The 27694-nt window shown below is 41.5% G+C and overlaps 1 protein-coding gene across 5 annotated transcripts in view; it reads right to left on the minus strand.

Annotated features, from left to right (window-relative positions):
* The window catches only part of palm2akap2 (PALM2 and AKAP2 fusion), a 136731-nt gene that overhangs the window by 59558 nt on the left and 49479 nt on the right, over positions 1 to 27694 (minus strand). For all 5 annotated transcript variants that reach the window (XM_033647263.2, XM_033647265.2, XM_033647264.2 and 2 more), the window contains 2 exons: positions 25975 to 26096; positions 278 to 392 (listed from right to left, as the gene is read on the minus strand). In XM_033647263.2, coding sequence (XP_033503154.2) covers positions 278 to 392; positions 25975 to 26096 — 237 coding nt within the window. The remainder of the gene's footprint in view (positions 1 to 277; positions 393 to 25974; positions 26097 to 27694) is intronic.

Consider the following 27694-nt stretch of genomic DNA (forward strand, 5'->3'; position numbering starts at 1 on the left):
TACAAGGCTCCGTTTCATTTTCACTGGTTTTTATTTGCTCTAACAAAAAACAATTATTGCGCACACAAAAACAATGCAGTTATAGTGTCATTAAACAAGTAAAGTGACAACAAAGTGCAACAACTGAAAAGCTCCTGTAAGGACGGATGGACTAGTTATTACATGACTATTGTCAGTACCAACCAGATACAGCAGAATGATTTGAGTATCAGCAATTTGTAGCTCTACAAGCAGAACACAAGCTCATACAAGTTCTCAACAGGTAGGGTTCTCATACCTTCTGCAGGTCTTCTATGGAGCGCTCCGTCTCTTTCAGACGTTCCCGTAGAACCTGCTCTTTGGCTGATATCTGAGACTCTTCACTCTCGAGTGTGCCGATTTCAGACTCCAGCCTGCAAACACAAAACATACAGGAGGACATTTCCTCTCATGAAATTGGAAAAGCTGAAGAATCAAGGAGTTAAACAAGTTGAAAAAGGTTTTGTGAGAGGATACAGATTGCTTCCCACTAATGACCACATGGCATTTACACTTGGTAATTAGAGACACCTATGGTTAGCTAGGCAGCACGGTGATGCAGTGGTTAGCATTGTTGCCTCACAGTAAGAGGGTTCCTGGTTTGAACCCCCTGTGCAGAGTTCGCATGTTCTCCCTGTGTCAGTGTGGGTTTTCACCAGGTACTCCGGCTTCCTCCCACAGTCCAAAGACATGCAGGTTAACTGGTGACTCTAAATTGACTGTAGGTGTGAATGTGAGTGTGAATGGTTGTTTGTCTCTATGTGTCAGCCCTGTGATAGTCTGGTGATCTGTCCAGGGTGTACCCTGCCTCTCGCCCAATGTCAGCTGGGATAGGCTCCAACACACCCGTGACCCCTCACAGCATAAGCGGCTACAGAAAATGAATGAATATGGTGAGCTAGTCCGAGAAAAAGAAACTATTTTGTGGATCTAAAAAGGCTGCTGTATTTAATTGGATGTGCAACAATGGATGACCTCCGTACACATTTCTTTTTTAGGATTTTGCCTCCAGAAGGAGAGATGCATTTACATTGTACTGTCCAGTGTGTCTGGTTGAATGTGTCTCAGATCATCTGGTTTAAGTCATCAGATTTCTGTGGGGTGCATTTACACCAGCTGTTGGAAGTGTATAAAGCTGATCCAGACATAATGCAGTTGCTTCAAACATATGAAATGACCACACAGAGCTGGGGCATCAGTATAGTCTGATAGTTAATTGGGCAATCGCAAATAAAAAAACAAGTTATTTCAACGTTTGCTGAGGCAACCTCTTGGATTATTTAAAAATCCAGTAGAATGTGACACATACGGCAATAAATTGCAGTTTATCCTGATTGAGTTGTTCATTGAGATTAGTAACAAGGCTGAACAAAGACACGATCCATGCAGCTATCCTGTGCTGCTAATCCTATTTGCAGAAGGCGTGAGTATCAATATGCCTTTGAGAGTGTATGTAATCACCTAAATCCTGATCTGAGCTGAATTTTGGATGTAATTCCAAGCAGTCAGCTCAATTTTACACCAGTGTGAAAGATACAAGTCTCAGGAATGTCCACACAACCAGTTCTGCCATTTTCTTCCTGTGAGGACATTCTCAACACATCCCTATGATTCCCAAAACTGCACCCCAACTATGCTTATTTACACATACAGGCACACACACGTGCATGCTCACATGGACATTTAAGAGATGGATGTCGCAACAATACAAGGAAGCAGTCAGGGAGGAGGACCAGGGTTGCTTCCTCACTCACTGCCAGCACTCACAATGCTTCAGAATACACTCCTCTGGGACCGCAAAGAATGTGTGCGTTAGTGTGTGAGCATGTGTGTGTGAAAGAAATATTAAGGTCCATAACAATGCCGCAAACAGAATCAATGGGGCTCGCTCATAATATCAGCACCAGTGACCATGAACACTAGTACACATCGTCCTGACTGGACATTTAAGGAAAGTGGTTGAGAGAAACATGAGTGCACAGGTTGTTAGGCCAAGTACAACTGTGAATTGTATTACATTTTCAAAATATCAGCAATGAACAGGGAGGATATTTTCGGATTTGTTGGCACTAACAATTCAAAGATTGTGTTTTGCCAGAGAAACCTAGTGCTTTGGCTCTGATCACTGAGGTTTAACTAAACAAATCGAGTCGACACATCACTTCACCATCTGCCAGCGCTCTTACTCAGGTTCATCTTCAGTGGTGTGATGTTTGGATGTTGTACAGCTACTTGAAGACTGATACTGTGGTACTATAAAATGCTTCAAAGCTTTGATGGCTGTGAGGGCCAAGTACGCTTCTCTATTGGTATACATGTGCTCAGAAACCATAGCCAAATAGTGCCAATCATGTGGCAGCAACTCAATGCATTAGGGCATGCAGACATGGTCAAGACGACCTGCTGAAGTTCAAACTGAGCCTCAGAGTGGGGAAGAAGGGTGATTTAAGTGACTACTGATCTACTGGGATTTTCACACACAACCATTTCTAGGGTTTACAGAGGATGGTCCCAAAAAGAAAAGATGTCCTTTGAGCAGCAGTTCTCTGGGTGAAAATGCCTGATGTCAGAGGAGAATGGCCAGACTGGTTCAAGATAATAGAAAGGCAACAGTAACTCAAATAACCACTAGTTACAACCAAGGTCTGCAGAAGACCATCTCTGAACCAACAACACGTCCAACCTTGAAGCAGATGGGCTACAGCAGCAGAAGACCACACCAGGTGCCACTCCTGTCAGCTAACAACAGGAAACTGAGGCTACAGTTCACACAGGCTCACCAAAACTGGACAATAGAAGATTGGAAAAACGTTGCCTGGTCTGATGAGTCTGGATTTCTGCTGCAACATTCAGATGGTAGGTCAGAATTTGGTGTCAACAACATGAAAGCATGGATCCATCCTGCCTTGTATCAACGGTTCAGGCTGCTGGTAGTGGTGTAATGGTGTGGGGGAGATTTTCTCGGCACACTTTGGGCCCCTTAGTACCAACTGAGCATGGTTTAAACACCACAGCCTTCCTGAGTATTGTTGCTGACCGTGTCCATCCCTTTATGACCACAGTGTACCCATCTTCTGATGGCTACTTCCAGCAGGATAACGCACCATGTCACAAAGCTCAAATCATCTCAAACTGCTTTCTTGAACATGACAATGAGTTCACTGTACTCCAATGGCCTCCACAGTCACCAGATCTCAATCCAATAGAGCACCTTTGGGATGTGGTGGAATGGGAGATTCACATCATGGATGTGCAGCCGACAAATCTGCAGCAAGTGTGTGATGCTATCATGTCAATATGGACCAAAATCTCTGAGGAATGTTTCCAGCACCTTGTTGAATTTATGACACCAAGAATTAAGGCAGTTCTGAAGGCAAAAGGGGTCCCACCTGGTACTAACAAGGTGTGCCTAATGAAGTGGCCTGTGAGTGTATATTATTAGTATATACAACCTTTATTTAATTGGGTAAAAATTATTTGAAAGAGAGGCCTGAGTGTAGTGCAGTAATTGTGAAAATATGAAGATGTGGTGTATTGGGTTGGCGCTGCAGCAAGCTTGTTCTGCAGTAAGAAATAAAGCTTTTGCTGGCTGCATCTGTTACACAATTCTGTTATATGTCTCTGGTGAATGTCATAACGCATTACCTCAGATGTGAAATCTTGCTTTGAGCGGAAATCTGAACAAAACAAAGCAGTTTCTTATCATATAATTGTCCTTGTGTAACTGTGCCCTTAAGGTATTGTCTGGATCAAAATAATCAGCACAGCTCGGGGTCATTCAGTTTTCCTTGAAATCAGACAATTCAAGGGTCTAAGCATTCAAAAACAACAGCATATTGTCTCTTGCTAAGCCGAGAATGTCACAAATATAGCAACATGCACGCAAGCTATTTTAACACCACCTTCGATTCTGAAGAGAGCCAGCATCTTATCAGAGTGTATTGTCCATTAGAATGCAATATATCAGGGTCATGGGAGACTGGGACTTGACAGTAACTTTGGCAATTAAAGTGACAGTTCACTCCAAAATCAAAAATGCATATATTTCTTCTTACCTGTAGTGGTATAGTGTTGGAGATATCGGCAGTAGAGAGGTCTGTCTTCGCTCAAATATAATGGAACTAGATGGCACTCTGCTTGTGGTGCTCAAAGCACCAAATGATTTTGAAAAACTCGTCAGGAATGTCTCTTTCCAGAAATCATGACCTGGTTACTCAAGATAATCCACAGACCTTGTTGTGAGCAGTTTCACGTAAGAACTATTTTCTTCTGCCGAACTACACCTGCCAACTGTATCAGAATGCAGAAGGAAGCGTGCATCTACTCATAGACGAGAGGCTCATGCTCGTGACAGCTCAGATGTAAACATAAATGGCGTTCTACTCGGCTGAGCTGGAACATTAGCTAGCTAGGTGCTAGGTGAGCTAGCAGTCGATGCACAGTGATGCGGTTGGCAGGTGTAGTTCAGTCGAAAGACAATAGTTCCTACATGAAACTGCTCACGACAAGGTCTGTGGATTATCTTGAGTAACTGGGTCATGATTCCTGGAAAGAGACATTGCTGTTGGGATTGTCAAATGTATTTTTTGGCACTTTAAGCACCACAAGCCGAGAGACATCTCTACATCTGATAATTCCAACACTCGGCTCCAACTCACACCAAAACAATCTAGATTGATAAACAGCACTACAGGTAAGAGGAAAAACATGTATTTTTGATTTGCCGTGAACTGATTCTTCAATGGGCTACAGTATATTGTATTGGGCATAAAGTAGCATAAAGTACCTTATAAAAACCTTGATACTTACACTGTTACTTTCAGCACTCTTACTTGTTCTTGAGTGACTTTCAAGTATTTTGTCCGATTTTATAGTTGAATATATTTTGTGATGTAGCAGTCTTGGCAGCAAAGAGACAGTGGTTGTATACAGTTATACTGTACCATACATCACATATTCAGCTCTGGCCTTGCTGGTATAAGAAAACAATTACCTAACCTTGGACTGAGTTGCAGGGACTGCACCACAATGTGTAGTAATCAGTTCATGTAAATACACCACTGCTACTTGAAATTGATTTGTAGACTAATATAGACAAAATTTTTAGAGTGATGATGGGTAGAAAGGTAACTACATCTACAGACATGGGATCAATCTGAATGCCAAATGTCAACAAACAAAAGAAAAACACCCAACAGGTAAGAGCAGAAGGTATAGATGAGAGGGACAGGGTTAGAGAAAGGGTAGGTAGTAATTGGTATTAACGATTTACATCACAACATTACTTTTCTACAACCTTAAGTATATTATTTAAAGTAGTATTTCTGCAGCAAAACAAACTCACTCTGACTCACACTGTGATCAGTGTTGTGCTGCCTTGTTATCCCTGGTCCTTTAAATATATCAAGTGTACACGTTTCAGGTCTTTGAGCAGCAGGTGTTGCACACCTTTCAGACCACAAGACTACAGGGCATGCTTCATTTACGCTTCATTATCCTTCCAAGATATTCAAATGCTATCTATCTATCTATCTATCTATTACATAACGCTGATAACGTCTGAAATCACAAAGTATCTTGCTTTACTTATTGTGATATTGTGTTAATGCTAATAGCTCATTAATCCTCAAGTAACTTGTAAGACAGGAAATGCAGTAAAGATGATAAATGATTAATGGTTCCCAGACAGGTATGAGACAGGCGTCAGTGGCAGGGATGTGTCCTCTGAATAAACTAATGGTCTCTTTAGTGATCAAGTTAGCGCCTGTCATGTCAGACTTGTAAGACGTTTGTGTGCCCCAATACATGAAATGATTGACAATCAATCAGTCTGAACCCTGTGACACTTACACTAATTGTGACTGTTCTCTGATTAGAACAATAATGCTTAAATGACAGTGGTCTGCAGACCAGTTAACATCACTACATACTGTAGGAACAGGCAGTGGGGTCAGACTATCCCACTTTACACATGTTACACTGGTGACAGCCATCTTGAACTCAACCACAAAACTCACCCTGATGGAAAGATAACATAAAAAATTCCTTGTCTTGTTTCACCCTCACCTCTCTGGAGCAGATGCCTGAACCCCGCTGCCTCTCATGTGGCTACTCTTCCCTTCCCCTCCCTATCTCATTTCCCTTTTTTCCCCTGTCTGGCGGGAAATGGATTTTACTTCTGCATCCTGAAGGCGGCATGAGGTCATGCCAAAATTGGCAAGAAAGAAGATTTGTGACCGGAGGAGGACGCTATTCCTCACCCTATTACATCACTAATACATCAGTTACAGCACAATAAGGAGCATTTTACAAGAAATATATATTCACAGCTGGGTCATGATGTCAGCATCTATTGTGCATAAATCCTTGTCACAAGACTGCTTATAATAAATTGTCTTATTTTTAATCTAATGTAAATCCTCTCTGTGAGTGTGACCTGTCATCGCTAATGAAAAACCACTCTGATATCACTGTTAAACTCCTGCAGGGACTCATACTGTGTGTGTGACACCTAATGAGTGTATCCACTGTAAAAATACTGTGTAAGTAAGACAGTAGGTAAAAGGGTTATGTAAGAAGTGGATATGGGTTTGCAGTGTTACGGAGAAGTCAACTACATGGAATTAAACTACTAGTTTAACTATATTTTGCAATGGTTCAACTACATAATGCATTTACATTAGAATTTTCGTAGTGATTCAAGTAGTTAGATTACTTGGCCATTTTTTTGTAAGTAGTTAACTTCTGAAACAACAAAAACTTTGAGCGGAGCCCAGGAAGGAAAAAAACAACAACGAAATTTTCTGACAGTTGTTGCACTTATTCATTCTCATGAATATTGGGGTATTTTATTTTGTTGCTTTTTTTCTTATATGATTTGATTTCTTTTAGGAATTTAAATGCACAACAACTCAAACAAGTATCATGACACAAAAATCCTAGAAGATAGCACTTAAAAAGCCTTACTAAAAACTCTTTTTCCCAAAGTGGTCCTCAGCAGATGATTAAGGGATGACCTGTGAAGAAGTTGGTGCTTTTAATAATTTTGTATCACATGTGCATGTTCGTAAAGTAGCTTGAACTGAATCTTCTAACTAGGTTATGTTAACCAAACTAGATTTCTCCCAAGGGTAGCTGTGCTGTCATTGAATTTACTCCAGCGTGAACTAAACCGTAGTTGGCAACGCCCTGCTTTCGAAGTAGCTTCCACAACACTGGGAACAGGAAGTAAGGTAGAAACGAAGTAAACACAAACAGAGGAAGGCAAGTAGTAGAACATCTTGATCACACAAATAAATACACAGTACATTATAATGCATTCACTAAAACATCACAGCAAACTATGACCTAAAAAATATACTAAAGTTGGACCAACAGCTCTCTCACTGAAGCTATAACGAGACCATTTGTGTCTTTGAATGTGTCAGCTCCCTGTATGGTCTGTATGTTATGTGCAGAAGAGAAACACACTGGTGCTGCTCATATTTGTATCTGGCGCCCTCTAGTGATCAAACCTTGAACATGACCACAACTGTGAGCACACGAGGAGCAGAAATAAACATGATGGATGGTTTGTTTTCTTGACCTTTCCTCTGATATAAACACTATTATAAATGGAGCCTATGACACATTATGAGCTGCCCTACCTCTCAACAGATGTCTTTCCTTGCTTTATCTCTCATACACTCCTGGGCCTTTTCAGAGCACGCAGTAAGTACACTGTTACATAATTAAATACTGTGCAATATAAACAGCTATGTATATAAACATATGCATCAGAGACATCTATTAAACACATAATCAACCTGAGATTGTCTTTACTGCAGAATGGGTTATGTGTTTTTTCCGTGTGTGTGTGTGTGTGTGTGTGTGTGTGTGTGTGTGTGTGTGTGTGTGTGTGAGCTGGGGACATGACCTCACACTGTCCCTCCTTCCCCTCTACTTCCTCCTTGTCCTCTCTGTATACTTCTGCGTCTGGCAGTGTTACTATCTCTGTGGCAATCCTAAAAGAGCCCAGTGATGTCACTGTCCCGCCCTGTCAACCAACCGCAGGCCTGTTGCCATGGATACGCCCGGGGCGGGCAGTGACTGCTTTCCACATCATACAGGAGGAGGAAGAGCAGACATCTGGTTTTGTGTGCGGCAGGGTGTGCTGTGTGTTTGTGCTTATGAACATGTGTCCACGTGCACACCGACGGTCAGAGATACAGAAACAAGAGAGGAAGTAGAACCACATTGTGTCTTTAGACATGATACTGTATGTGTGCTGTGTGTGAGCGCAGCTTTCTAGATACAGTTGTCTTCTCCTAGAGTTTTTTTTAACACACTTTCAAGAAGCCGAGCTGCATGAAGTGGGCGGAGCTTAAGAGTCACTGTTTTTCCAAGCAGCCCATGAGGGGAAGTTGCTGATGTTTAAACCTACATAGGACAGTTTAATTTTGAGTCACTCTTTCTCTGCATATTTCTCCAGTCACTATTATTTTCATTGTCAATTAAAGATGGAGTAGGCAGTTTGATTTTGGCATAATTAGGCAAAAATTCCATAATCAATTTTGAGCATATTGTAATTCAAGTGGCCTGAGTGAAAACTAGACTTATGTATCCCTCCACTGGTCCACTTTAAGTAGACCATAATAATAATAATAATAATAGACCTAACAGACCTTTAATGAGTCTGCTCAGGGCCAGATGTGAGGCCAACTTCACCCACTAACGTCAGGGTCAACTTCCTTCACTTTAATCAGCCGGTGGCAAGCAAGACATGGGAACGTGGCTTGGGTCTTGTGGAGTTGAAGCATTTATTCACAGACAAATAACCTAAACTGTTCACACATTATATTGCTATGTTTAACTTCATACTCTGCTCCGGTCGCCACAGCCTCACTGTCAGGAACCAGTGCCATATTGGCAACGGGTTTCAGTGTTCAAACCATAGATTATAACCAAATACAGGATGCCAAAATGGTGCCTATTCATTCCAACTGAGTTGCAAGCCTGGCGCATACGCCAAAAAAAAGTTTTCTAGCTTCTGGCTGTACTTCCACGGTATGTGGCCCACTGAATATGCACAGTAGGGTCTCTACCCACCTGCGAGTTCCCACTCGCCTCATAGACTTCACATTATGATGACATCACAGATCTTTTAATTGCTTTTCTTGACTTGAGGAAACTTTTACAAAGATAAAACCAGCATGGCTCCAAAATTCAAAACAGAAAGATTAATAATTGATCTTGTTTGCAGTTCAAAACTGTTAGCAGTTTTACAATCATGTCTTTTACAGTGGTGGCCTGTGGGAAAAAAAATTTCTGGGCTGCAGGGGATTTTTTTTTACTGCAATGGTAAATGGTATTCTACCGAGGCTACCATACAAGGTGCCACCTGCTACTCAGCTTTTGAACACACTCATATACTGATGGAACAGCCATCGGGAGCAATTTGGGGTTCAGTATCTTGCTCAAGGATACTTTGACATGCATACTGGAGGAGCCCGAGATCGAACCGCTGATCTTTCGATTGGTAGACGACCCGCTCTACTTCTGAGCCGTAATAATGTGAATGGCCACTGGGAAAAATTTGCTGCAAAGCTGAGCAGCTCTTCTGGGGTCAAGATCCAAACCCTAGTTTATTGGCTTTAGGAAATCTAGCCCATGACAGGAGTCTTTGTAAAAAGCAAAACAAAACAAAAATCCAATTTTGTCATATTTAGTAAAAAATTACCTACTGTATCTTTAATTTGTTGATTATTCTCTCAATAGATCAACTAGTTGTTTCATCTATAAAATGCCAGAAAATGGTGCAAATTTTGGATCAGTGTTTCCCAAAGCCCAAGATGGCATCCTCAAATGTCTTGTCTTGTTCACAACCCTAAATTTACACTTTAGAGGAGTAAAGAAACCAGAAAATATTCACAATTAAGAAGCTGGAATCAGAACATTTTAACTTTTATTTTCCTTAAAAATTTTACCCAAACTGATCAATCGTCGCAGCTCAACACAACAGCACAGTTGCATTCATATAAAATGTATCTTCTTAGGAGAAGCTGTTGACAAATACTGTACACTGATCAACCCTTTAAAATATCCGTATATCTGCTTACAGCTACATTACAATGACCTATAAACCATTCATTAAATGTTTATATATTGCTCAGTGCTGAATGGGGATGTTACAAGTAAAGTTTGAAGTGCGGGTATTATTGACAAATGCATCTTCCAATTTCCAGGTTTTTACAGATGTGATCGCCTTAATGGCTTCAAATAAAAGCAGTGTGCTGACTTGTAAAGATTTATCACATCTATCATAAAGCCAATAAACATCACATCACTGGCCTCCACATTCAACTGCAACCACATTCAAAAATCAATGAACTGCCCAATGAACCATGATGAAGCTAAATAAAAAAGTCAACACTGAGGCCCCTCCATTATTGACCCACATCTGCAAAAATTGAAATTGCAAAGTCGTTACTGAAGTTGCTCTTTTAGATTACAAGTTACACCACATCACACACACACACACAACCTACAGCTTATCTGCCACTGATCAGAGCTGTGCCTGGACTCTGTCCTTCACTCTGTCCTCTAATACACACACACACACTGACGCACATAGACGTTAATATGCTGCAACACGGGAGTCTGCGTCTTCCTGTTTCTGTCCCACGTGTTGATCTGTCTTCCAGATCACAAACAGGATGTGAAGAATGACACATGGCATAAAAACACATAAGGAGCTCTTACAGCTCTTTGCTCCTTCCTGCTTTTGTCATGGATGATGAACTGCTCTTGGCTCACACACAAAGCTAAAGATACTTTACATATCTCTTTCTATCTCTGTCCCGAGTCTTCATCTGTACCATTGTTTACAGTGTGAAGGGTACAAAGAGGCAAATTACAGCTTGTGTTGCAGGGAACATCACAGGGCAGGCAGAGTGGATACTAATCTGTACACTCAAGAGTACTCTGATAGAAGTAGTAGTGGAAGTTCCACAAGCTAATATGCTTATGACTTTAAATCTTGAGTTATAATCTACGTCAGATCAGATAAATGTCACATAAATACTTAAGTCCTATAATTCACCTGTGTCAGTACTTACAAACTAAACTGGAGCAGCACTTTGTCATGTTGCACCTCTGTTATTAAGTGCACTTATGCAGCTATGGTCACACTTGTATATTAATCATAATCCTCTAGTATATGATTAATAGAAAAGCTTCCTTTGAGTCAGAGCTCAGTCCTTGAGAAGCACTGTTGTATTAACTAAAAGGCCTCTGTTCAGAACATTGAAAGCCCTGTACAGTGTGCTCTGAGACTCAGATAAAGGAAGCATAAATATCTACGTAAATATTTGTGCTTTCTGAATCTTCCGTTTTTCTTTATTCTATCATTTGTATTTAATGTAATCACTTAATAGTTTAGTAGGCAACCTGCAGCTCTGGAGCCACATGCGGCTCTTTAGCGCCTCTGCCGTGGCTCCCTGTGGCTCTGACAAGAAAAATTATATGAAAATTAATAAGAGTCCTTTCTTTTTGACATATTAATATTCATATACTCTTGTTGTGGGTCTAAAGCCCAGTTCAGAAACAGGCAACTACTTGCAATGCACCATTCTGCAATGTTCTAAACACCTGCCAGTTCACACCTATGCAACTACATGAGATGGAGTATCATTGCTATGCAACAACTCTCTGTACTTCTGTTCTGATTTCTGCGTTTCAGGCTTGTTTTGTGGCTGAATATAATTTGTAGCTTCTTAAAATATGAATGAGGATAGTGACAGTGAGATACTGGCTACAGCTGCATTTGTAGTAGTTAAGGAAAGGCGAAAAACAGAAACAAAACGAGCATCAGATGGACTGTATTCATGATAAATACGCCACAATAATATAAGTTAGCAGCGCCAATTAGTTAGTCAATGAGAATGTATGTGTGTGAGGTGGCATAGGCACATACAGTGATCAGCAGCAGTGACCCACCTGCTGACACCAGCACACTGTGAGGATAGAAACAGAGGGCTCGGCAGGGACGAAGCACCTTCTGCAGTAAGCAAACATGCCGTCATGCGGTCATTAAAAAATAAAGCTTCTTACCAAATGCATACTAAGAGTACTGTTGTGGAAAAATTATTCAAGATGAAAGAATTAAAATTTCATCATGTATAATAGTAGTAATTGTATGAATGTATGAGTTATACATGGTCATAGTTTGGGTACTTTTGGCCTCAGAGTCCTTCACTGCGTCTGAAGGTTAAGATACTATTAGATGATGTATGTTTAGACTCTAATGTTAGATACGGCTGTGTGTGACATACGAAAAACACCAAAAAAGGCTGACTCATTCTTCTGGCACTTGTGCATGCATGTGTGATGTGCCAAAAGCTTCTCTGATCAGATCTGTATTAAACATATATTCAACTAAGATCATCGAAATGCAGACTGACCTAGACCCAGCTGTTTTTTTCCGTTTCATCATTACTACAAATACAGCTGTAGCCAGTATCTCACTATCACTATCCTCATTCATATTTTAAGAAGCTACAAATTATATTCAGCTGCAAAATAAGCCTGAAAAACTGTGGGGGGTGGGGGGGGGGGGGGCAGAAATACAGAGAGTTGTTGCATAGTGATGATACTCCATCTCATGTAGTGTGAACCGGCAGAGAGTAGTTGCAAGTAGTTTCATGTTTCAGCTCATCCTGTCACAAATCTTTGGTCTGAACTGGGCTTTAGACCTACAACAATGGTATATGAATGTTATTAATGTCCATATATTTTTTTGTCAGGTACAATGCCATTCAGGTTCTGAGAAGAGTCATACTCAAAAGGAATTTACTGTGTATTTTATACACATAGTTGGCATCCTCATTTTGAATGACTCTAAATGACAGCAACAGTTTCATAGGCTCAGATTATGAGACTGTAAACCCCAAAAGGGGGTGTGCAAGGATAAAAGCCAGATCACAACCAGTGTCCCCAAGGAATGACAAGACATTTGTGTTTTTTGTTCAAGCAAATGGCTGTGACAGAGTACCTTATCATTCTGTATACACAACCTATTTTGCTTGAAAAGATTTGTTTTGACATTGAGATGGATGACCAAATGCTAAATGGATTTTGTAGATGTGGAACATGAACAACTAAGTGTGTTATTACATAAAGTTCATTGTAAACTGGAACTCTGGTTTATAACTCAAAAGCATCAGGGTGCTGTGTTGGACCAGACTTTATCTACAGTAAATGTCCAACGTGAATCATGGCTGTCGTGCTTTGAAATCCAGTGTGTCCTAACATGGCGTCTTGGTCTCATTTAATGATTGAAGCAGTTTTGTTAGGTACAGTTTAGGTGTCTGCAGTTTGTTCTTCCTGCAGTTGTATTCAGCTCGAGCTGAACTAGTTTCTGAAATGGTGATACGCTCAGAAATAGGCCTACAGACTGCCTCACACTTTCCTGGTCAGTTAAAAACTACAGTATGTGCTCTCATACTGCCACTGTGGGGGAAAAGACAAATATTCTTAGAACGTTATGTAACCTGATACAGCGCACTTCAATGGGCTTGTTGCAATAAGTATAGTTTGCTGTTGCCAGACTGCATACTGGACCTCATGCATCCCACTGTACAAACGCCATTCGTCTCTTCAGCACAGTTTAGAGCAGACATGTTCTGGTCTGGTAACTGATTGATAGTTAGACAAGATTAGATGAAACATTATTGATCTCCTGTAGAGAAATAAGGCCACTGCAGCCGCAGGAGTTAGCAGGGAAATTAAGATGAATAGTCTTAAAACACAGCCTTCATAAAGAAGAGAAATAAAAAGAAATCATGGTGTGAATATGTAACTATATACTGTTAATCAGAGGTGTGGACTTGAGTCGCAGATTTGATACCTTTAGACTCAACAAAATTTGAAAGAATCACAACTCCACTCAGACTTTAACACCAATGAGCTTTTTGACCTAAAAATATTTGACACCTTCCCAGGAACCCAGCGGTTAAGAAGTATGTTATTTAAAAAGTGTGCCACACATCAACTAATTTGCCTTCATATCCTAAATCAACTAACATTTACACTATTCATTCCCAGCAATTCAACATATAACTCTCCAGATCCACTTTAAACCAATTTGACAGCATTCAGTCAAGCTGTAAGCGAGAACCATGAAAAACAAACGTTGCATTAGTGAGTGCTAGTTGGAAAAGATAATTTGTTTGTGTACAAAAATCATACGGTAGTAAACAACATACAAATTGCAGTATGGAAAACATGCAGGTTGAAAGTTACAGGTGGACACACAACATCTTCCAACAAACTTGTTATAAACAGAAATTTAAAAAGCATTCACATGATTTGTGTAGATTTAATATATTATTAGTCTGCTGTTAAAATGGCATTATATTTGGTGAGGTGCACATTACGACTTCAGGACTCAAAAGTTTAGGACTTGGGACTTGTCAGTCTTGACTTAGGAGTTGAGTGCAAAGACTTGAGACTTATTTGTGACTTGAAACAAAAAGTTGACTTGGTCTCACCTCTGTTACTACATTTAAATACATAAATCAACATTTTGGGAAATCCGCCTATTTGCTGTCTTCCAGGGAGTTAGATGAGAAGATAGATTCATGTCTGTTCAGTAAAGTGTGCATCACCTCTATGCCATAGCCTACGCACATGGCCTATGCCGTTGTGAGCATTTATACTGCGTGTCTGTGTCACTCTGTAGTTACACCTCCAAAACACTAGTGGGCAGCAGGGTTTCTGTGAAGTGTTATGAAGTTTAGCTGATTCAAAACACCCATTAAACACGGCTTAATACAAACCGTTTCAAACACAAGCACACAAATTGGCTTCACTATAACTCGCAGCATTCACAGACAAACACTTGTCTTTATCTGGACACATTTTCCCCACAAATACAACATGCTAATGTTATTAGCACAAGCCTATGGCAGGCTAAAATGTATAAATTAGCCTAGCAGCTAGAAGACTTTTCCTCTACTCATATGAAGCCAGGGACAACAGCAACATTTAACAAAGGTAACGTTACAAAATTAAGCTCCATTACAACTCACAAGGTTCACTGACAAAACAACTGTCTTATACTAAACACGTTTTCCAAACAAATATAACATGCTAACGTTATTAGCACAAGCCTATGGCATTTTCCATTCTATAAATTAGCCTAACAACTAGCAGAGATTTCCTCTGCTCATATGAAGCCAGGATAAATCACACACAAGACTTTTGAGGCTTTATTGTCTTCTTCACAATTTATTGTTTCTTATATGTGGAATTAGAGTAAATAAAAGCTTTGTTTCAACTGAGAGAAATGGTTTCAGCTTACAAAAATAGACAGGAGGTCTGCGTCGCCGTGACGTGTAGTTACATTTCTGGGGAGGTGCACGTCAGGCTAAATCCTGCTTAAATAAGATGCTTTAGCCAACAGCTGGTTAGCTTAGTAGTTAGCTTAGCTTAACATGAAAACTGGACATGGAGGATGAAAGCTGTGCTGACTCCCTCCAAAGGACAACTCTGGTTTATCGTTCTTTATTATATTTGATTAAGAACTAATTTCAATCCCAACCAACATGTTGACTGTTGTTGAGGTAACTTAATTTCAAATACACGCACTAAAAGTATATGTTAAGTTTAGGTAAATACATAACAGGTTTAGGCTACAGTGCTGCAAATGTATGTGCTCCTCTTGCTGCAGTGGCCTACTTTTTATAAAAACTGCAAAATACCATTGTGCTCACTCAAATACAAACTTGCAAGTCTCTGAATGATTGTACACTTTCTAATTCCTGGAAAACACAAATCTTCTCCTAATGGCTCCCCTAATGACAAGTCCTGCAGCTGTGGCAGGACACGCTGCATAAAAACCACCCTGCTCCCCTACAATGATGTCTGCATTCACATGGAGCTCTCTCTTTGCGACACTGAAACGAGCAGTAACCAAAAGTAGCACGGTGTGGGTACAGGTCGGGTCACTGCCACATTGTGCTGCTGTATCCCTCTCTGTGTTTACTTAGCCTGTCCGTGTAATGATAGGGATATCTGTAAAACTACCACTGCTGCTGCCACGCTCTCTCATTCAGTCTCCCTCTGTCTGTTTGTTCTCCAGCCTCTGCTAAGTAAGCGTCTTCACCTGCGCACAATGGCTATTTCTTCATCGCTCTGTCGTTTTGTGTGTTCCTCAAGTTGGGTTGCAACAGGAGAAAAAACTACCTTACAACTGCCTCTTTGTCCAGTCTCTCTTTTGTCTTTATCTCTGTCTGTGCTCTCCAGGCTCAGTGGCCTTAGGTATGTGTATGAAACAGCCTATACAAAGATTGCACTGTTCGCTCGTCACTTTATATAATTCCCAGTTTAATGTCAACAGCAGGCAGCACTTACAACGCCACACAAAGACACTGCTGTGGTCCTTATGTCTTTGTTTTCTGTGTTTTATGTGTTTTCCATTTGCTTTGCATAATTGTATGGATGATCTGAAGGGATGTTTGTTCCTATCTGGCTTCTTTTCAGTTTTTTGTCATGCACTTAAGGCACAGTAGCACTACAGTTGTTCTCCACAGACAGACAGATACAGCTGTTCCTCCTCTGTCTTTCACTCTTGTTTATGCGTCCTTGAGTGAACGAAACGATACAAGCATCCATAAAAGAGCTGCTGCCTCGTCTTTGTCACTTTCTGTCATTAAAATGTCCACCAGTGCATGCATTATTAGTCTAGCAGCTATAAAAGAGGGAAGGACAAGACGTCTGGGCTTCTGGGCTTTTAGTTACAAGGGAGTGGAATCGGTTTCAGAAATGTTTATAGGTGGAGGTAGGTGGAGGTTTCATGGAAATCCAGGATTATACATGATTATAGCTTTCGACTCCCCTCCCTCTTTCTGTCTCTCCCTCTGTCCCACACACACACTGACACACACATGCAGATAATACAGTGTCCATATTCGTCCTGACACCTCTGTCCCTATCAGTATTGGAAAGACTCCGGTTGCCCGGGTTACAGGATATTCTGGGATGGTATCCCACAGATTATAAATATAGATGCCACACCCGCTGCCTGAAATACACAAACATCCGCACGCACACACACACACACACACACACACACACACACACACACAGACGTGAGCTGTCTATCAGCGTCCTGTCACAGTCCAAACATCTAAATAGAAATATCTGACACCTTCATTACACCCAAATGAATGGCTTTCATAATTTCCCCTCCTTAAGATCAATGTTTTCAGGTTATTTGTGTGAAATAGTTTTGTTAAGAGGTTTCAAGTTGAGGATTTGTGTGACTGCAGGCACTCCTTAGACTCCCACACATGTGCTCTGTGACTTTACTTTACCCACCGGAGAAGATTGTTTCCTGAAAGCCTGGAGAATTGAATCCCAGACAGCTGAGCTCCTCTCAAAGCTTTTTTTTTTCAACACACATCTGAGACCCTGGGTCACAAATGTAATTGCTTGAGAATTGCCTCTGCTGCATTGGTTATGTATAAACATGCAAGAAAAATATCAGGTTAGCCGATCCTTGCTAAACGTTGGGTCTCTGGAGAATATGACCTGTGACGTACAGTGTGTGTGGCTGTTTTTTTTTAGGTGATAACTGGTATAATTTGGATATATTCGATATATTTAAAGTAAATATTAGCCATAAGTGAAAAGGCTCTTACACAGAATCATTACCAAAACAGCTGTGTCACAAAGAATCCACCAACTTAGTCAAAAAGGGAATGCAAGGCTAAGTATCCTTTAAAAATTAAAATACCAGTACCAATACAGTATCTTTAAAGTAATACCGACACCTATACAGTACTTAAAATACCTACAGATGTCACAGGCCTGTAGTATGGCCATACTTTCGAATGTTTTGGTGGCATTTTGACATGCTAAACTGCCAGTTCCGTCAAATATAATGCACTTGACTCGACCACACCACAGACTGTGTGGGTTGTAGCTGCTGCCGCAGTGGGCCAATCACAACTTTGCAATAAATTGAAAAATGCTTCCAACGATTGGCTGCAAACAAAACCTTACAAAAGCCCCATTTCCACCAAACACTTTCGGTATGGTACCTTTGGAACCTGAAAGTAATCCTTCAGACATGGTACATAGACCCTAGTGTTTCCACCACAAACAGTATTCTTAAATGTGGGCAGGGTTGTTGTCACTCACTGCTCCCTCCAGCACCCACTGTATTTCCTCCTTTATCAGTCTGCACCTTGTTCATCGTCCACAGAACGAGGCTGCGCGCCGACATTTTCAGAACAAAATAAAACAGGCTGCAGTAAGAGTTTCTCTCGATAGGATATTAAAAAATAGCGGCTTTGTGCATTTAGTCCTTCTCAGGCAAGCTCAGGGGTTTAGTGTTGCTGTAGCCCACAGGAACTACGCTCCACGACACTTTTTTTTTTTTCTCTGACAGAGGATTAGAATATATGCCGTTCACATAATCTGGTCGAAATAAATACATATTTTTTAAACTCTTGAAGATACACTCGTTACTAAATGTGTATGTCATATAAAAACTAAAGTGGTGGTCAAAGTTGTTAGCCTGGTTCCAGACCATAGACCCCGCCCACTCAACTGAGTAGGCTTGCATCTCTGGTCTGGCATACTGCAATGAATTTGCGATTTATCTCGTCCAAACGATGGACGGACCAATGAACGCCGGGGGTGGGGGCGGGTCTAGCGATTAGCCAATGAGCGCCACGCTGATGTCAAGCTGTACGCCGGTGGGTAACTGGTGAGGATAGCAACAATGGCGACCGCTACAGATCCTACAGACCACATTAACGGTACTATCGAGGTATTTCACCACTACTCGCGTTAATGGAGGACCAAATTAAGGAAGCTGCTAAACTGGATTAAACGGCGATGCAGCTGGGCGTGCACGACGACGGAGACATTGTTTTCGGCACCCCCGTGGCATGGATACTAATGACGTCAGATTCTGGGTGAGTCGTTGATCTCTACTGATTGGTTAGGGAAAAATCAAATTCCCTCCCCCTTGTAAATCGCCTTCAATGGAGGCTATGTCAGACTGAAGGTTCTGGGAGCTTCAGTCTGACACTCAGTCTACAAAGTTGTCACAGTGAAATTTAAGGTGTGCTGATGGATTCACATCATCAACTCATGCATTGGGAAACATTACAAGTTAACGTTCCACCTTAAAATTTGCTGGCAGTCGGCCCAGTGAATTAAGTCAGCTGCTGCAAGAGGCAGGAAAACATCATTTCATTTTATAGTTACAGTTTACTAATCAGAACCAGCCACAACTCAGCCCTGAGCAGAGTGACCGTCTTCTATTGACCAATCAACGGACTGCAGTGTTCACTAGGGCATTAACGACTTTGATTTTTTTCAGGTCGACCTATCTGTCAATAAAGTCGAGTCGCCAAGTCATTTGATGACATCATGACATTGACACGGCGGAGGAAAGTGAAGTATCTCTACACATGTGATGTGTGTCTGTCAAGGCCCAAACATACTCGGGCGGAACGTACGCGGAACAGACTCTGTGGAGGTCCGCGCGGACTCAAAGTGGATGTCCACAAGCCCTGTGCACGCAAAGCTCAGATTTTACGACCGCACGGACTCCGCTCCGCGCACCAGTGACTGCTCAGCATGTATTTTTCACATCGCAGGAATTTTTCACAGACATTTTTACAGGAAACTACAATGCGGAATGACTGCGGACATTCCTCGCGGAGTCTGCTCCGCTTATAGTACGCCGTCAAGGATAAAGTATCAGCGTAATCAGAGGCAGCGATAGCATTCCGTACACAAGCACAGAGAGAGAGAGAAAGGGGAAAAAACACACAACTTGTCGACTCCTCCCGGGGGGGGGGGGGGGGGGGTGTCGACTTGTGCCACTGACGTTGACACATCGACAAATCAACTTTTCTGTTAATGCCCTAGTGTTCACAGCTCCACCTTTTAGAACCAGATCTGTGTGCTAGGTACCCCAACAGAGGGGGGACCAAAAATGGGGACGGTACGGAACAGTTCCATTGGTACCATCCACAACTTTTCACAGTAGAAACGGAAAAAAAAGTGTACCGAACTGAACTGAACTGGACCGTACTGCTTGGAGGAAACGGGGCTAAACTACATCTGGGTACAGGAAGGATTGAAAGCAGGCACTGTTTGACAGGAGACATTTAGATACTGCTTGGTACTGGGTTATTTTGGTTGATACCAACAAAGGGTGGCCTGTGGGCCAATGGTGGCCCTCAGAAACATTTGGTGTGACCTCCAAACATGATGTGAATCATTTGCCGTCAATAGCGTACATTTAATACACTACTTGGCTACTACGTCAAACTGCACATCCTGAAAAAGGGTCTGTCAGGTAGGATTGACAGCTTTCCACGGCAACTAGTGGCACCTGATGACTGTCAAGGTCACATTCTCCCATCAATGCAAGTACCGTGGGCTAAAGTTAGCAATTCAGTGGAAAACTCCCAATTGCCCTTTTCCTGTGCTGCCCTCAGTCTTATGCTGGCTCCCTACATTGGCACTGCGTCATCAAAACTTTGATCACCCCTGCCTTAAAGGCATGGAGGACCCATATCCATCCCTGTGGGAACCTGAGTCATTTTTCTTGTCAATAATGGGTGGTTTTGTGGTTGTGCAAACTGAAGCTTTAGTTTTATGTGGTACTTTTACTCTTTTAAATTACTTGTACTTAGTTTTACAAAAGCAGAAGTTGGCGACACTGTACGCTCTTAAAAACATGAAACCACACCAAAAACACATGACAGTGAGTGTAGCACAACTTAAAGTTATCTTTGTGGTTTTAATAGCTTTTGTAAGTAATTGAAACCACAATATGTCCGCTCTGAAAAAGAGTACCAGACAACAAGTCTATTCAACATCGGCTGAATGAGGTGACTCGCACAAAGCGGCTCCACAATCACAACTGTACATTGGTCTACAATGCTCTCTCTTTGACCATTCACTGCTGCTGTTTATACCAGAGCGAATGTGATCCCGGACAACGTATGATGTTGATGTTATTCCAGGGCTGGCGATAAGCTACAGTAGCTGCTGGCTAACAGAGTCTCTTTCATGCAGAGATTTGATAGATGAGGAGGTGGAGCGAGAGCCTGACTCACTGATGCCAAATTGACCCAAGGCCTCTTCACAAGCCTAATTTTTCAAAGTGTGATCTGATCTCCAATCGCTTGAAACCATGAACTATGAAGTGCTAAATCTGCATTGCATGTTGTCTGATTAACTTCGCTCCCGCTGCTTGAAAGTGACAGAAGTCTGCCTTGTTTTCATGTCCAGTATTCTTTACCATATTTTGATTAAGGTTTTTGTTGCTGCAGTAGTTTGTGTGTGTCATATTTTCCTCTACTCTTTGCTGCATGGTGCCAGTAGTGTCTGCTGCTTCTGGCTGTGTTCTTGCTGTTTGTCTTGCCATAAACACACCAGGGAAAAATCCCATTTCAAGGCTTTTTCTCTTTACTTTTAATTTCCTAGGCATTTTGCGAACTTTCAAGGGCGTTCTCGTCCATGCATACATTATTAGGCAAAGTCAGCATCTTTCAAGGGCCTGTCAAAACATCCTCAGTCTCCTTCGGTGCATGAATACGTGGTGATATGCAAATGGATGTAAGATATAGTCCAGTCTTGCCAATCAGCCACCTCACTGTTAATTCATCACGTCAGTACAAATCAAATTTTCATACTGCCCATGGACAGCAACATGACCCCAAAATGCTTGTCCCATCTCAGAGAAGACAACACGCAGCCCTGCCCAATTCTCACACCCTCCAAACAGAGAACACTCACAGCCCAGCACACAAAGCATCACGATGGCAAGAGTTGGCTGGCGCTTTATTCATAGCAGTAATGATCTCATGCCCCAACTTTATCGGGGAATAAGTGACTGTCTCACAGCAGTGCTTGATGAGAATCAGGAAGCTCCTCCCAGAGACACAAACGCAGGAAGTGCCCACAGAATCACATCACTCTCATTTTTTCCACCTTTTTGAACACTCTCAGTATCTCACTCTTCCTCCGGCATGTACGCCCTGCTTTTACTTGGCTTTCTTTCTGTTTCTGCTTTATGAGTATCCCTGTCCTCTCCCCTCCCTGTCAGCTCTTGTCGTATCTGTTTTTAGGGAAGATGTGTACAGTCGCTCCTGGTGTTTGTTTCACACCAGTGCATGAGAAAAATGTAGATTTTGCTCTAAGGTTGCAGAACTGCTAGATTCCAGAGCTGCACTGCAGAATCCCACACCTCCAGTACTTCTCCAGTTACAATGTGTGTGTATGTGTGTGTGTGTGTGTGTGTGTTTTAACCACTGTGCAGTATTGAGTGTTGTGTTGAGCCACAATATAATCTCACAAAATTAGAGGTCTATACTGGGACTCTGGTTTTCAGCTTCAAATATGGCTGATGTAATTTCACTATTCACTATTGTCACTATGGCTCAGTGTTTGATGTAGCTATAAACTGAAGCTATTTAGAGTCTCAGTTCTTGATTTGTAGCATCACATGCGGTTCAGACTAAGCGTGGGTGGTATCTATTTGTCATAACTTCCTGACATTACACCAGGGTATGGGTATATGACGGTATCAGGGTAAAAATAAAGAACGTTACGAAGTTATTGCAGCATGTATGACATTGTCTAGGGTTGGGCCATATGTTTCAGCTAGGTGATGTATTCACTATGTTCCACAAACTCTCTTATCAGTCTAATAAACTCACAAAATCTAAAGAAAGTAAATATTCTTACACCTATTAAAACACAGTTTATCCAAATGCAACATAAATAAAACAAAATTCCACCATCTTGCTTTCAACAATCACCAGTTCTGGTTAGTTCTGAATAAATTCTAAATTCACAGAGTTATGCCTGGTTCACACTACACAAAATTTTTGTCCGTTCCAACAGTCACTATGTCAGATTAAGCGATTGTGGAACTGCAGTGACCTGGGCAACAGCCATGACAGACTACATGTTGGTCCATAACCAATCATCGCTGGTCATCTTATGCATGATGTCATCGGGTTATTCTTGTCCCATTTTTTTTATCATTACTATTATTTCAGTCACTGCGTCTGTTCATGGGCCAGGTGAAATGTTATTGTAGCAACATAAAGCAGATGCAAGATGGGAGGAGCTACATTTGAAATACTGCATGCAAACTATGACAGTCACTGAACTGTCCACAACAAGTTCCTGTAAATGTTTCACAATAAAAGCCTTTTTAGAATACAAAGGGATTTTCTCAACCAAAATTATCATGGGCTTTTAATTGTAAACAGGTACAGAGAGTGTTGAGTTTAAACGACGAAGCGATGCATTACAAATTATGACAAATGGGGGCGGATTAAAAGTACATATATAAAAATACAGAGGATATAATAAATAATGTCCCATTTCTAATATAGTCTGTTTCAATGAAGCTCTGTAGTTGTGGTGAGTAAAAGCCCCGTCACTATGTTTTAATCTTATTACTTTATATCCTCCATTATGAAGAAATAACATTGTTTTCTAGCTTGATGCTAATGGCAGCACTCACTGGGTTGCTAAAGTGCCTCTTCTGTTTCACACCATCATCCTTTTTATCCTGGGTGGTAGCATCCCTAGAGAAAATATCCAAAAGGCTGGGGTATTGTTGTCGCACAATTGACTACTGCAGCAGATCACTCTGGGTTCCTATTGGTCAAAGTGACGGCTGTGATGGGGGAAGTTGTGGATGACAAAAAGGAAATCAAACAAGCTAGACTTTCTGTAAGGATGTCGTGAGAGACGTAGCATTGGTTGTCATTTACTATGACACACTATACGAGATGAAATGATGGATTATCTCATTGTCGTTCACGATGCGAGCCGACACTGTACGGCACTGTGTCTGGCTGATATTGTGTAGTGTGAACTCGGCATTAGATGTGAAAATATGCTGGCACTACTTTTTCCCTGCTGTCTCTCTCTGCCATTACTGGACAACTTTTTACCAGTCCTCCTGTAACGTTATCCCCACCACCTGTCAGCTCAGCTGCCTGTTCCACCCACATGGGAGAAGTATTCCTTCAGGGCTCTCTGGTTGAAATCTATCCATTTTAGCCCAAACCATGTTTTTTTCCTAGCCTTAACCAAGAAAGCCCTTTCTGACAGAATGTCTTCCAGTAGAGTGACTTCTAGTGGTGCCTGCTGTGCACTACATCACCTCAATACAGCATCTCCATATCCCTTTAACCCTATGGGCCCGAACGACGCATAGTGCGTCCAAATTCACACCTGTTCTTCTCTATTGATTTTCTCCGCGACCATCATAGCATCATAGCAAGAAGCCACGCATATCACGTGAAACAGCGGAATTGTAGCTTTCCGACAAGACCAAGCACTTGTCGGTAGTAGTATGTTTTCACAGCGAAAAACAATGACAAAATTTACACTAAAATGATGTATGACAGAGCTTTCATACAGCTTTGCACACACATTACTCTTGGATGGATTACTCACGAATGCAGGCTTGCATAGAAATGCCACGCATATCAGCTTTCCAGTGATACCACACACATCATTGTGGTGTCATCCCATCACGCTATAAATACAGATCAAGTGTCTACAAAATAAAAACCTGATGAATTTCTTTACAACCCATTATACAGATCTTGTTATCAGTCACTTCATATAGTGAGAAATATCGTATCTTATCATGTCTTAGGCTTGTGTGTGTTTCTCCCTGTCTATCCACATTTGTAGTCCGGCTTTCAAGATGCAAATATCTCCATATTGTCCAACTGACACTCCATCGAACTTTGTATGACAAGACAAGCGCACTTCACCTTTGCGCACCCAGACAACTGCAGCCTAATTATGCCGTAGGGCCGTAGTCACCATATACATTGAGGGGGACACGTGCCCCCCCAATGCCCTAAATGCGCCCCCAATATATAACTGAAACTGAAAAACAACAACAAACTTTGTTTACTGCAAACAAAGTGCCAAATATTATCTTGGAGGACATCATTGCACTTGGTTGACTATTTTTTTATTATCTTAGATGTAAATATTGCATGTGTCTTTCAGATAAAACACATATTTGACTTGAGTCAATGGAATTTCTTGCAATAATGAAAAAATACTGGCAATCATGTCCGCCTGGCACAAACCACATGTTTTGGACAGCTGTGAAGTGACAGAATGTCCCACCATCATGGTTCTTATATTGCCAGATTCCAGAGAGTCTCCCCTCTTCATATATGGCAGAATATGTCAACTTCCAACTTGCTATGGTGAGATACATGTAAAAATGTAAGAATTTAGTAACACAGATTTGTTTTTTTTTATTGATATAAAAAATAATATAAAATACAGGCATATAGAAGGACATGAAATAATGGCAAATCTGGTTAGCCCAGATTGTCCTGAAAAAAACAAGATATAGCATGTGTATGTAGCCTTTATAATGACTGTGATATGAGCTTAAAAGTAAAGGCAGTAAAAATACCCCAAAAACGCCTAGGGCCCATAGGGTTAATAGAAAGAGAAACTACTGTCTGGATTTCTACACACCCCTGGTATACTGTGATACCTTGATATCACCCAAGCCTAGTGCATACCGTATGTTACTGATGTAGTCACATTGATTTGTAGTATTTCCAATTTGGTCCATGTGGACAGGATGTAAAAAAATCAGTGCCAGAGCTGAGGACTAGATTTAAGACTGGAGGGGGAGCCAAACAGATGATACGACTGGTATTTTAGAAATAAATCAGCTCAGTCAAAGCTGACGACTGCACAGTGCCGGACAGAGAAGCAGATGTGTAGTAACAAAAACAGATGTGACGACTTTTGTTATTGTCACTCTGCTACTCCCATCTGTTTAGTATATCAGATCTGATGATCAGCAATGCCCAAACTAGCATGAAGACTAAACAAAACCCAAAACAAGAGTCATTGTGGTGTCAGTCAATGTACCTTTGTATTATGTCTTCCAGCCTCTTGCCCTGTTCTTCATCCTGTTCCAGCTGTTTCCGCCGTGCCTCCTCTTCCTCCACTCCCATTCCCTGGAGGAGCCATCGCTCGCGCATGGCTTTGGACTGAGGAGGAAACAGAGACACATTAGGTGATGTTACATATTCTGCCTCAGTTCAACAGTGAATGTGAGGAGCTGGGGAGCTTCAAAAACTTGGCTCGTAGAGAAAACTCAGGCTGTACGGATTCTACTAGGTCTGTAAAGTTCTGGTCGATTGTTTGGTTGTTGTGCTTTTGTCGGACAATTGCTGTGTCCCCACCAAAGCATTTCTTTACCCAGTTGAAACATGCCAGCTGTTGTTGTTCAACACTTGTATTTGTCCTCTGTGATGGTTGGTCTTTGCTGTGTTTGTCCCACCCCTACTCCCTACCCGTACTTTGACGGTGACAAGCGCTGCATTTTACCCAAAGTTTAACAGTTTTCAACTCTCATTTTCAATTGGAAAAATGGATAAATAACCACAGAGGACATTCAGTTTCGGATTTATCTTCTTCCAGACCTAGAGCTGTCTTGCTCTGGTTCGAATCAGGGACTCATTTTGTTGCAAAGCTGCATAATTGCCTAGAGTTGGTTCGTGTTCTCACGGCAGCATTTATAAGCGGACCAGATCAAATGCCTTGTGTGAGAAAGCTGCTCTTGATTGGTCAGAATTTCCATGTGGGAAAAATCCAGGAAGTAAACAAAACATTGAAGAAGAGTACACTTGCAAGATAAATGTGACACTTTCTAATGTCACAATGGAGGGACAACTACGCAGGTTGATTTTAGCGCTGCTCATCGTGGACTATATTGCTGTCATTGTTCATTTTAGTCAAACCATACAGTTTGAAAACGAGGCGCGGCTCCAACTAGAAAACAATGTTTTGATGCATTGGATGTGCTGAATGTGCATATTAAGGCAGTGCAGGAGGAGATGCACATTAATAATCCTCCATGACTGTAACATGCTCATGTTTAACCCAAACAATGTGTCATGTGACTGCAGTTGGTTCAGATCAAGGTTGGAACACGTTCTCACCACAAACGAACCGCACCAGAGTTCATTTGTAACCAGACCGAGACCACCTCTTCAAGAAGGTCTTGGTCAGGTTGTTTGGTGGACACCTGAGTTGCTGTGTTCACACCTGCCCAAACGAACCGCATTTGGGGGCAAAAAAACTTGAGTTTGATTGAACTTAACCAAACAGGGCAGGTAGGAAAGCACCCTTACTTAGATCTAGAGATATCCCCTGCAGATTTTATTTTCCCCAATTCACCAACCATTTGGCCAAAGAGTAGGTAGAATTTCAGTCAACCAAGATTTTCTTTGGTTGATTACAGCCCTACACTCTACAGCAACACCATACCACTCTTCAAATAGCTCCTATTTTCTAGCCTGGTTGTGATATTCTTAGACATTATTAACAGCCAGTGGACCTCCATTATGGAAACTAATTTGTGAGATGACTGCCAAAGCGCAGCTACAACAAATAAATAAACACGTAGGCCCACACACGCACACAGTTTTTAGCTCAGCTGTTACTCACAGGAAAACACTGCTAATATGAATCCCAACAGGCAGAGAGAACTACAGTAGTTAGTAATATAGTGCAAGTTATTTTGTTACGCACTCTTCATAGGCCTCCTATGGAGCTGTTCGTCCACACGCAAGGCTGTTTTTCT

This window comes from Epinephelus lanceolatus, chromosome 19 (genome assembly GCF_041903045.1).
Source record: "Epinephelus lanceolatus isolate andai-2023 chromosome 19, ASM4190304v1, whole genome shotgun sequence".
In the NCBI taxonomy this organism is placed as follows: domain Eukaryota; kingdom Metazoa; phylum Chordata; class Actinopteri; order Perciformes; family Serranidae; genus Epinephelus; species Epinephelus lanceolatus.